Source organism: Hydra vulgaris, chromosome 14, assembly GCF_038396675.1.
Source record: "Hydra vulgaris chromosome 14, alternate assembly HydraT2T_AEP".
Taxonomy (NCBI): domain Eukaryota; kingdom Metazoa; phylum Cnidaria; class Hydrozoa; order Anthoathecata; family Hydridae; genus Hydra; species Hydra vulgaris.
The window spans coordinates 24,965,493-24,977,976 of NC_088933.1; the positions used below are offsets into that span (position 1 = coordinate 24,965,493).

The 12,484-nt window shown below is 27.1% G+C and overlaps 1 protein-coding gene and 2 long non-coding RNA genes across 3 annotated transcripts; 2 read left to right on the top strand and 1 right to left on the bottom strand.

Annotated features, from left to right (window-relative positions):
- The first annotated feature begins 1,219 nt into the window (after positions 1–1,219).
- Positions 1,220–2,548, top strand: LOC136090794 (uncharacterized). Its single transcript, XR_010643725.1, has 3 exons — positions 1,220–1,840; positions 2,113–2,209; positions 2,461–2,548. It is a non-coding gene; the product is annotated as an uncharacterized LOC136090794 (long non-coding RNA).
- A 615-nt stretch (positions 2,549–3,163) lies between these two features.
- LOC136091219 (uncharacterized) lies at positions 3,164–4,334 on the top strand. Its single transcript, XR_010643789.1, has 2 exons — positions 3,164–3,336; positions 4,142–4,334. It is a non-coding gene; the product is annotated as an uncharacterized LOC136091219 (long non-coding RNA).
- A 5,808-nt stretch (positions 4,335–10,142) lies between these two features.
- Positions 10,143–10,942, bottom strand: LOC136090992 (uncharacterized). The gene is made up of 2 exons (XM_065817975.1): positions 10,801–10,942; positions 10,143–10,561 (listed from the first exon to the last, which is right to left on the bottom strand). Exons 1-2 carry the CDS (start codon positions 10,940–10,942, stop codon positions 10,143–10,145), a joined length of 561 nt encoding a protein of 186 aa, XP_065674047.1.
- Positions 10,943–12,484: the final 1,542 nt, after the last annotated feature.

Below are 12,484 nucleotides of genomic sequence, written 5' to 3' on the forward strand. Positions count from 1 at the left end.
CAGGTAGCAACTATTTCCAAGTCTAAATTTAATTTCATCATAGATTCTTTGTAATTATTACCTTCAATGCAAACTAATGTGTCATCTGCAAAGAGGTTGATGTTTACATATCTGGTACAACTGGTAATATTATTCATGTATATTATGAATAACATGGGTCCTAGCACTGACCCCTGAGGCACACCAACGTCACGGAGTAGTTCCGATGATAACTGATCGCCAATTCTTACTCTTTGAGTTCTTCCTATTAAGTAATTTTCAATCCATTGTAGAACAACGCCTCCCACTTTATAACACTTTAATTTTTCAAACAATACTTCCCTATTGATGGTTTCAAATGCTCTCTTTAAGTCTAACATAACTGCAATGACGAACATGTCATCATCGTTTGCTGCCCTCCATTTTGAAATGAGTAATTGAACTGCTGTTTCGGTGGAGTGATTTTTTCTAAATCCAAATTGATTTTCATTAAATAGCTTATTCTCTTCAAAATAAGTAGACAACTGTATATGTGCACATAGTTCAAGTATTTTTTCATACACTGCTAACATATTTAGTGGTCTCATATCTTGTGGTAACTTGGGAGATGTCACTTTCGGTATGGGCACTACAAAACTTGTTCTTAAAGACAAATTAATTATTTTCAGCAAATTTAAACTAATGACTGGGTAGACTTTTTTAAAAATTGGTACATTCATATCTTCACACATACTTTTTTTGTCTTTTAAATCAATTACTATTTTGTCTAGTTGGTTTTTAGAAATTTCTCTGAATTCATTCATTCCCTTTACATGATAAGGTATTTTTATGTGATCAGCAGCCACATATTTATTCGACTTTGTTATTGATTTTTCAATATCAATAATACTCTGAATGAGAAATTCATTATATTTATCAGCAATGGATTTATCACTTGAATCCTCAAACTTGACATCTTCCCAAATATCAAATTGGGCTTTATATTTAGTTTCAGTTAAATTTTTTAAAGTCTTCCACATTGCAACACTATCACTTTTAAACATATCAATTTTAGTTTTATAGTAGTTGGCTTTCAATTTTCTCAATAGGTAGGTTTTGATATTTCTTAATTTTTAATAAATTTTGAAATTTTTAATAAATTTTGAAATTTTTTGTTCGCGCAATTTAAGTTATATATGTTTATAGTTTGCATATATGTTTATATTATGTTCAAAGTTAAAAAGTTGTTGATAAATATATGTATGTGGTAATATGTGTTATGTAATTGTTTTATAAACGTGTCATTAAAATAGTATAAAATGTATCTATTTTGTATATCAATATTATATGAGGTGTTTATATATGTTATATAAAGTTAAATAAATGTATTGTGTTTTATAGTTATTATATATGTTTATATTATGTTGTTTCCATGTTTTCGACTAGTGTGCGACTTGGCAAACGTGTTGAGCAAGATTTTGCGTAAAGTTGTTATTTATGTTACTAATGTTGTTACATTTGGCTTACCTTTATGTTGGTGTCTATTGTTAAAAATTATAAGTGGTTTTATTATTGAAACTCACTGCTTTTAATCATTCACTAAAAGCCACTCAAGAAAAATCATTTTGCCGTATATACATTTTGTTTATATCTCAATTTGAATTTTTAGAACCATGAAGTACCAACATGATTTGTTTTCTAAAAGCTAACATGAAATAACAATATTTAACAACTAGTACTCTCTTATCATGACATCTTATCTCAATCAGATATAATGATTTTCGATTCATATTTGATGTTTTTCTTTGTATTTACTTATCAATTACATTTTTTCATTTCAGATTTATCATATGATGGATTTATGCGATATAAAAGAACAAATGTATGTAAATTTTTATGAATTTTTTCTAGGCGTTTCTAAATGTGTTTCTTATTCACATTTTATTTTACAAGCAAGGTCTGCAAGCAAATTTGAGGTGAAAATTTTTTTTAGCTTTTAAGGAGAATTGGCGTTATTCTTTGTTTTATTTAATTTGTTTAAATATAGTAGTTCTAACAAATAAATGTTTGTTTGTTCTTGGTTTTTTACTTATCTGTTTTCAGATTCTTATAAACTAGGCAACTCAGCTAAGCAAGTTTTGTTTTATTTTTTAGTGCTATTGGAAAGAGCTGAAAGTTATTTTTTAGAGTGATTGAAAAGAACTGAAGTGTTTTTTAGTTACTTCACACAGTGTAACTGATACTGGTTTGAGTAAGTTTACTATTTTGTTTTATTTTATATTGGATTTATTTTATATTTGATATATATTATATTAGATATATATTTTGTGTATTTAACATGGAAAACTGACTGTAATTTGTTGACACGAAAGTTTATAAACTTAAATCTGCCTATATTTCAGTATATATATATATATATATATATATATATATATATATATATATATATATATATATATATATATATATATATATATATATATATATATATAATTACTTTAGAGTAAAATATACTGACTGACATTGCTTCAATATTTTATACAAGATTGTGCATTTATTATTTTTGTTCATTAAGGTAAAAATAATTTTGTGCATTGTAGATTCTTTAATAATTAAAAATAATTGATGTAAATAAATATTATTTAATATTTTTGATGTAAATAAATATTATTTAATATTTTTGATAAACGACTTATGTATATAAACATATAAAAAGATATAGATTTCAATAAATCTTAAGTTTAAATAAAGTCTTTGATTAGAAAACATCACAATTTGTAAGATTCTTTTACGTTCATTTATTCAATTGTAGCAATAGTAAGATTACTGGTAATATGTTTAATGATAACAGTGAAATTGAAATAGATAGTATTAGGCTCAACAAAGTTATTAATGTAAAATGCTAATAGGCAACTTGAAAATAGTTGTCAAATGAAAAAAATAGATCTAGGCAGGATGAAATTATTCGTTGTTCAAATGTAAGAAATGTAACTCAGCGTGCAGAAAACTTACTTGACAGAATTCAGTGTCAAGCAGTGTTAATGTCTGTTAATTTGATTTTACTTTAGACACTTCAGAACAAAGCAAAGTATGAGTTTAACTATTTATAGCAACAATTAACACTTTTAAATCTAAATAACTTTATTTTTTTTAATAATTTTTTTTTTTTAATAATCATAATTATGTTTTTTTTTTTCATTTTTTTTTTTTAGTTTGTCTTCCCTTTGTCATCTTTTGATTAGTTAGCTAACTGTTGAAACATGGTTTTAATTTTGTAAATTTAGTATGATGTGAAATTTACTCTATTAATCATTAGTCAACAGTTAGAGAGAAGCTGGAGCTTAATTAATAAATGCTGGAAATTAGCTTTTAATCAAGGTAAAAATAATTTTGTTTACTGTTAACATAATAAAACCAGTTACTACTATTTATTCCGTGCTTTTTACATTTGTTAACATGCTGCTTTGGAAACACTTTCTTTCTCTCTCTCTCTTAGATGAGTGGGAGATTTAATAAAACTTATGTTATTACTGAGCTCTTACGTATTTCTTAATACCACAAATGATAATGACCATTTATAAGAAATATTTTACAAGTTGCTTGCTATTTTATGATATGGTTGCTCAAATTGTTTAACTATAATTGTCCCTTGATTGTTCAAATATTGTAATAAATAAAATCTTTTTAGTCCAAGTATTTAAGTTAATAAAATATCTTATTAAGTTGTGGTGTTACTTGCCAGCGTTACTATAGTAACAATGTATACATTGTGTTGTCTAGCCTTTTTATAATCTTTTTTAATTATTCTGTAGACAGAATATATGAACCTGTCATTTCGAAAAGGACATAAGTCCAAAACTTTTAGCAGATTGTTTATAAGTTTGAGTTAAAAATTTCTGTATGATTTATGTTTTTTTTATAAAAAAAAAAAAATACATAAGTTATATACGTTCTTTATTTATCTACTTTTATGTTTAATTTCTTTAGCAACCTAGACATTATTTTAATAAAAATCATATTTTTGTTGATTTTGAAAAGTTTTAGTAAATGGACTTGTTCCCTTTTCAAAATGACAGGTTCATATATTTTTTGTTATTATTATCCTAATTCTACTAACAATAAAATGCAAATAGTACTTTTGTAATTCAAAATTGTAATTTTTTTTTTTCATGTCTTTTTTTAGGTATTTGCAGGCTTTCCTTGACTTTCCTTTTCTGGTACTTGTGTTGTGACAGATTTTAAAAAGAACTCACTGATGTTAATGCGGTCTTTATGTCGTTACCTATAAGCAATGACGTTGCTGATACGGAGTCAAAGTTAAAATATTTATAGATAAATTTGTATTTAATATTTTAGATAATATATCAAGTTATTAATGTGTTTTTATTGTTATTAATGATTTAATAACTCATAACCCGTATTACGGATTGCTTACTGCTAGTCATTATCATTATGTTATTAATTCATATTAGTTAATAAAATTGTATTGAATATTCTCTGGTTATCGTGTTTTATACGTGTTTAAATGCGAGTTGGATACTCAGTAGGTGTCGTATTGTATACCTGTCTTTATACGCATCTGATGTCTATTTTTAATGCGCGTTTGACGCGATAAAATGGCTTACATATATTCGTAAATAATGCGTATTCTGAAAAGTTTTAAATGCGCATGTAATACCAGGAAAATATCGTATTGAATATTCTCTGGTTATCGTGTTTTATACGTGTTTACAAGAGTTTCAAATGCGAGTCTGATACCCAGTAGGCGTCGTATTGTATACCTGTCTTTATACGCATCTAATGCGTATTTCTAATGCGTGTTCGACACGATAAAATGACTAACATACATACCACATCGATACGTATTTAAACGAGTTTCTAATGCGCATTTACAACTAAATTTGCCGACTGGGCTATTTCTTTTTACTTTTTTTTATTACAATCCAGAAATCCCGGGAAATTTTTCTGAAAAATCCCGGGATTACGGGATCAAAGATTTGCACGGAATCCCGGGATTTTGGGATTTCGGAATTGCCATCCCTACATGGGAACAATTTATACATATTTATAATATTTATATTATAATTTATAAATTACAAATTTATAAAATTCAAATTTATAAAATTCTCCAGACGCTCGTAAAATCTGCTAATTATAAAAACTAATTAATTAAGCTAGAATATTATTTTTTTTTTACAGGAAAACAAGTTTATTTAGCAACGTGTAGCAGTACGTGTAATAAAACTAGTTAATCATATTAAACTTAAATAAGTTTTGCTTTCCACTTTTTAAATAAGTTTTGCTTTCATAATAAAACACGTGCAAAATAGTGTAAATAGCTCAAATAAAACATATGCAACTAATAAAAATTAATTGTTGCAAAGCAATTTTAGGTATCCATAGCAACTAAATAAAAAATATATTACTTTTTTTAAAAGCGCGACCTCATATTGTTACTTATGTAAAATTTGGTGAACATAGCACTTGTAAAATTATCTGCAAATACCGAAACGAGATTTTTGCTATCCAAAATTTGTTATCCATAGCAACGAATTAAAAAAATAAAACCTTCATAAGAAGCACAGACATCATATTATTACTCATCTTAATTTTAGTCAATATAGCCCTAATATTAAATTAGTTATAAATTTTGTCCTGTAAAAGTGAATTCTGGCCCACTGTGCAACGGTTACCCAAGTTTTAAATTATTAAATTTAGTCTTTTACTTTGCTTTTCTTTTTATCTATATTTCCCACTTAAGTCACTTTAACTAGTTAATACTGCATGTACATATATATATTTTTTTCTAAAGATTATGTCATTTAAATCTCTATGCAACACTTGTTATAAAAATATAACTGATAATCAAAGAGACATTTATGTGATTTTTGTAACTCATGGGTCCATGCAGAGTGTAACCATAATGATGCATACTCTTATAATCTTCTTTAAAATGACTTGTCAGATTTGTATTGTCATAGCTGTTTATCTTAGAGTATGGCCTTTAGCTCGATTTCCAACTTGGAGCTTAAGTCAACATTGTTATGCAAGAATATATCTACTAGTTCATTAAACTCTTTTGAGACTCCAAGTAATCCTCAAAATATCTTTAAAGATCTTAAAAAATTTCCCAGTTCTGTTAATTGCAAATACTATGACGTTATTGATCTCAATAAAACTATGCTTCTTAATTCAGAACTATATATTCATCTTAACATCGCTTCTCTACCATTCCACATTGACGAACTCAGTAGTCTTATCAGCTCTCTTAATAATTTTTCCTTAGCAATAGGTATTACAGAATCTAATTTATATATATACGGTACAAATATAACTGATATATACATAAACGGATTTAATATTGAGCATTGCCATACTGAGGCTAAAAAAGGTGGAGCATTTTTATATTTACGCTTAAATTTAAATTACGTAGTTCGCAATAGTCCTATGAATTACTTCTCTAAATATTTAGAGTTTATTTTTGTTGAAATTGCAAAACCTCGTGAATCAAAAATAATAATTAGCTGCATTTATTGTCATCTATCAATGAATCAACATGAGTTTACTTCTTCCCACTTAACTTTTCTATTTAAAAAGTTAAGTAACAAAAAAAAAAAATCTTTCTAATAGGTGATTTTAATATAGATCTATTAAGTCACAATGAATCTAATCCTGTTTCTACATATCTTGATTCTTTAACATCTTACTTATTAAACCCTTCTATAATTTTACCATCACGTATAACGGCTACATCAAAAACGCTCATTGATAACATATTCACGAACTTTCATTCAACTGATAAATACTCAGGTAAACTTACGATTTCAATTTCAGACCACATGGGACAAATTATTTGCATTCCTGGCGCACCCAACTACCCCAAAAAATTAAAAACTTACAGACCATGCTTCAAAAAATTTAATAAAAGTATATTTATTGAAAAAATTCCTGATATCAACTGGGAACTCTCCATTAAAAAAGATAATGATGTTAATAAATCCATGAATTTCATTTTAAAAGTGTTTGATGAAATCTTAGACCAACATGCTCCTTATAAAATACTAACCAACCAACAAATTAAACTAAAATCAAAATCTTGGATTACGTATAGAATACTAAAATCTACATATGTATCTACAAAATTTACATATGTATTTCAGTTAAAAACAAACTTTATAAGAAGTTTATAAAATTAAAAAATATTTATAAGAAAAATGAATTATTTACAAAATTTAAATTTTATAGAAACAAAATTTCCAATTTATTAAAATTTAGCAAAAAACAAACTTTATTACATATTTTAATAATAATCTGAACAATATTAAAAACACCTGGAAGGGAATAAAAGAAATCATTAATATTAGACCTTCTACACACAATACATTTTTTAAACTCAAATTGAACGAAAATCTTATCACTGATCACACTGCCGTATCTAATAAATTTAATAATTTTTTTAGCTCTATACATAACAAACTACTTCGCAAAGCCATACCCCCAAAACGCGTATTTAGTGACTTTCTTAACATTCCAAATGCTAAATCGTTTTTTATTAATCTTGTAACTGAAAATGAAATATCTGGTCTCATTACAAACACGCTCAAAAATGAAAAAAGTCTTGGTCGTAATAGCGTACCTACATTTCTACTTAAACTAGTCCCACAGATTATTTCAAAGCCTCTCTGTACTGTTATAAAAAACTGATTTAAAAGTGGTATTTTCCCAGATATTTTAAAAGTTGATAAAGTTATTCCAATATTTAAAAAAGGCTCTCTACTAGATTTCACCAATTACCAACCCATCTCCCTGCTTTCTAATATAGGTAAACTCTTTGAGAAGGCACTGCATAATAGGCTCTATGCTTTTCTTGAAAAATTTAAATGCTTTTACACCCATCAGTATGGATTTTGTACCAATCACTCCACAACTCATGCTCTCATTGAAATGACTAAATTGATTAGAAAAGCAATCAATGATAAATATTTTGTATGTGGTGTATTTGTCGATTTACAGAAAGTGTTTGATACAGTAGATCATTCAATTTTGTTGAAAAAGTTAGAATATTATGGGATCAGAGGCGTACCCCTTAAATGGTTTACTACATATTAAAACGATAGAATACAATTTGTTTCTATTAATGACTCAAAATTTACCCTTGTAAAATGTTCTATTGGTGTTTCTCAGGGTTCAGCATTGGGACCACTGCTTTTCCTTCTTTATATTAATAATCTTCATACATTCATTAAGTTTGCTACTGTTTACCACTTTGCTGATGATACTAATCTAATGCTAATTAGTAAATCCCTTTAAAAGATTAACAAGCACATTAATCATTATCTTTGCTCCAAAAAACTTTTTCTAAACTCTAATAAAACTGAACTCTTTATCTTTAAATCAAATAAAACAAAAATCTCTTAACATTCGAACATTAGATTATGTGGAAAAAAATTGAACCTGCTGACTCAATTAAATATCTTGGTATAAAAATTGATTCAAATCTTTCCTTTTTATCCCACTGTAAAGACTTAACAATGAAACTAAGTAGATTTAATGGCATGTTGGCCAAAGTTCGCCATTATATTAATCTTAAGACACTCTTGAACATACACCATGCTATTTTTGGCTCACATCTTAGATATGCATGCTAAGTATGGGGGCAGTCCCGTTAACAAGCTCTTATTAGGTTATTCCACCTCCAAAACAAAGCTTTAAAAATTATTTATTTTCAGAAAACTAAATTTAATACTAATGTGCTCTACCTAACTTCTAAAGTATTAAAACTATGTGACTATATTCAACTTTTAAACTGTCAATTTGTTTGGAACCACCAACACAATAACCTACCTTTAACTTTCAACAATTTTTTACCAAAAGTGCCAACACTCGTTATCACCTTCGTTCCCATAGTAATTTAAACCCGTCTGCCTCTAAACACTGCTGTCATAAATACGGGCATAAATCTATAAAATATCTTAGCATTAAAACTTCGATCAACCTTTCTTATGAACTAAAAGCTCACAACTCATTCTCAACCTTTAAAACCAGTTTATTCTACTTTTTATTATAAAAATATGGTTAATGTTTATAATTTCTATAATCAAATTCTGTTGTCTTTAGTATTGCTTTTTTTTTTAAATTTCTATTATATATTTTGTTGTCATTACTATTGCTTATTGTTATTTTCATAAATATTTACATTACTATTATTAACTACTTTTAACTATTATTACTAATATTAATATTGTTGTTATTATTATTATTATTATTGTTATTATTATTTTATTAGTATTATTAACATCGTTATTTTTATGCTATAAAGTTTATTATTGTTATTATATATTGTGAAAATTAGCATTATATTTATTTTAATTAGATATTATTAACATTAGTAAGTGTTTACTTTATAATAGTAATTATACTATTTATAAACATCCTTGAATGTAAAATCTAAAACATCTCAAAAATTCAATTTTTATCATTATTTATTTTTTTGCATAATTGTTTACATAATTATGTAAACAATTATGCAAAAAAATAAATAATGATAAAAATTGAATTTTTGAGATGTTTTGATGGTTTTCTCAATATAACATAACGCGACATCCGACTGGTTTTGGTCAGATGCGTCACAATTCAGAAATAAATGATTGATTGAAAATGATTGGTTGAGTAAATCATAATCTGTTTCAATAACGCATAGGTCATTACGAGGGGAAAAATTAATTGAATTGCGGACAAAAATACTAACGCCTCTGACGCCATAGCTATCACGTGGTTGATGAACTGACATGTAATTAAATAAATCATGAACTTTTTTGTAATTTATTAAAAAAAAAATTAATAAAATTAAATAACGTGTAATTAATTAAATCAATGAACTTTGTTCATCGCATTTATACCACGTTTCTGTAAGACAAATAATGCTAAAATCATGTTTTATTTCATCCAATAAAATTTTCGAGTTTTTATTTAGACTTCGGATGTTCATATTTAAAATTGAAATGTGTTTTTATTATTTTTAAGATATTGTGCCGAATGACATACTGAGTAGTATTTACTTTCAAAATTCAATTTGTCAAAACAGTCTGTTTCAGTGTCATTATCATTGATACTTTCATTAGAATATTGAAATATAGAGTTTTGCTCCATTTTTATATATGGTTATAAATTAAAAATAAAATTACTTATTTAGCTTTTAAATCAAACTGGCTCACTATTAACTTATCGTGCTCAATAACGGCATATTTTCCGGCGTTACGCTCAATCTTCATCTTTCCACTTAATTCGCGTCTTATTTTGTTAGTTTTAAATGAAAAATCTTCATTAATAAAATTACCTGTATCTTTTAGCATCTTTGCATTTTCCAAAATATTTTCTTTGTCTTTATAGTTTAGCAACTTGAGTATGATTGTTCTGGGTTTATTCTTTATTTTCTCTACGTTAAAGCGTCTTTCGATACGGTGCGCTCTTTCAATAATTATGTTACTTATTTTTAACTGATCATTAAATATTTGTTGAACTTTTTTTTCAATTTGATCCCATGTTTCTTTTTCATTTTCTCGTACACCGTCAATTCTAATATTATTTCTTCCATTCCTATCTTCTAGTTATCTCATTTTTTCTTATAGCGCATCATTTAATTTGCTTGCTTTGTTCTGCATTGTTTTTAACTGTACTGTCTGATTTAAAACTGTAGTAATTTTCGTATTCATAAGCTTCTTAAGTTCTTTTTCAACGTTTATGACTTTTTTATTAATTAAGGTATCTTGAGTAAACTTGATACTTTTTTGTAAATCGTCAATACATTGCTTCAAGCCTGCATTTTTTCGACTTTTGAAATACGGTTTGTTATATTTTCTATTGAATGTAGATTTTTGTCCATTTTGTGATTTTGAATCGCAGCATTTCCTGATAATATCTTTAAAAGCGAACTTTCTTGCTCTTTGAACTTTTCCTCCATTATATTTTCATTTTTACTTGCCATTTAATAGATTACGATTTTCAGATTACTTTTTACTAATTTAATTAACAACAAAATTTTTATTTCTAGTTTTTTTTTGTTTCTATACAAATACACTAATTTAAAAAATGCGTATCTTTACGGTGAAAGCCGAATGAAAAAAAAAAAAAAAAAAAAGACTAAAAAAAAAATTTTAGGCGGAGGTTGTGTGGGGAAAGGGGGTGTTCTACTCCCACAAAGAAGGTGATTTTCAAGTTATAGTCGGTTTTTTGACGAATTTAGTCGGGTATTTGACTCAATTCAGTCGGGTGAATTTTAGTTTTTAAGGACCTTTTTTTTAATTAATTTTAAGAAACCAGTCTGTATTTTCATGGGTTCACCCCCCCTCCCCTTCATCATCAATTATTGACTTATATAGTCAAAAGTGGCCTAGTATGGTGGTGGCGAGTGAGACTCAATTCTTAAAAAAACTTATTAAAACATAGTGGTGGAATTTATATTTTTAAATTGTTCAAATTTTACGGAAATTTTCCCGAGTTGAAAATTTCCGGGAAATTTTTATTCCTACGCTCATCTATAAGTAAAACCCAAATAAATTTTGCACAGTTTACGGCAAACAAACTTCTTTACAATTTTGCTCTTGCATTTATCATATGCTTTTTGATTTTCTTCTTCTATTTATTTTCTTCTTTTCTATATTCATTTTCTTCTTCCATATTCTAGTGCGGCTAGTGGGGCCAAGGACCCACTAACAACGACGCTGACTTTAACTCAACTATATTATTCACTTATTTACTGCCATATTAACTAATCAAATATTGCGTGGGTAGTACAATCAAAAATAAACTCGAGTATCTTCATCGTCGTTAGAAACTAATAACACGTTTAGTTTATTCATTTATACACCATAATTCAAAGACGGACTCATTTCAAGCCTCTGTTAAGAAAAATGAATTTTTCAAACATATGTTTGTTTAATATATATGATCCCCTGAGATGCATAGTGGTATAAGTCACTCATATCTAGTTATGAGAAGTCTGACTAATATCACTATGGCGGTGAAAAAAAGCAGCTGTTTAGTGAGGAGCACGACAAAAAACAGTTCAAGCATCATTATCGATATCATTAGACTTATACCACTCTGCCATGTAATAGAATAAACAAAATGCTAACCATTGGTGGCAGTAACTCAAAATATTGAAAAAAGTGACTTGTACCACTATGCATCTCATGGGCTCATATAATATTTTTTGTTTTATATACAAATGTAAAACGAAATTATCTTTCATAGTTATTTTATTACAAAACAAATACTTTTACAAAATGATTTTTTGATGCAATAATTTTTGAAAACTAATCTAAGTTAATATTGCATGTCATTTAGTGGAGCGTATCTTTGTAACAGAGTGGTCGTGAATAGTTTTGATTTTTTTAATTGGAATTATACCGTAATACGTATGAAACCCAATTACGGACGGTTTTTAAAACAGTCTTGCTAGTAGTAACGTCAGCGGTCTGGAAATTCCTTTGAAACCTTGAAATTCCTATTATTAATATAGATTCTA

Bases quoted from the DNA above. Each gene is read 5' to 3' on its own strand.
- LOC136090992 (XM_065817975.1), bottom strand. From the start codon at position 10,942: ATGGCAAGTAAAAATGAAAATATAATGGAGGAAAAGTTCAAAGAGCAA. The intron at 10,562-10,800 runs GTATTTCAAAAG...TGAGATAACTAG, and splicing joins AATAGAAAATATAACAAACC to AAGATAGGAATGGAAGAAAT.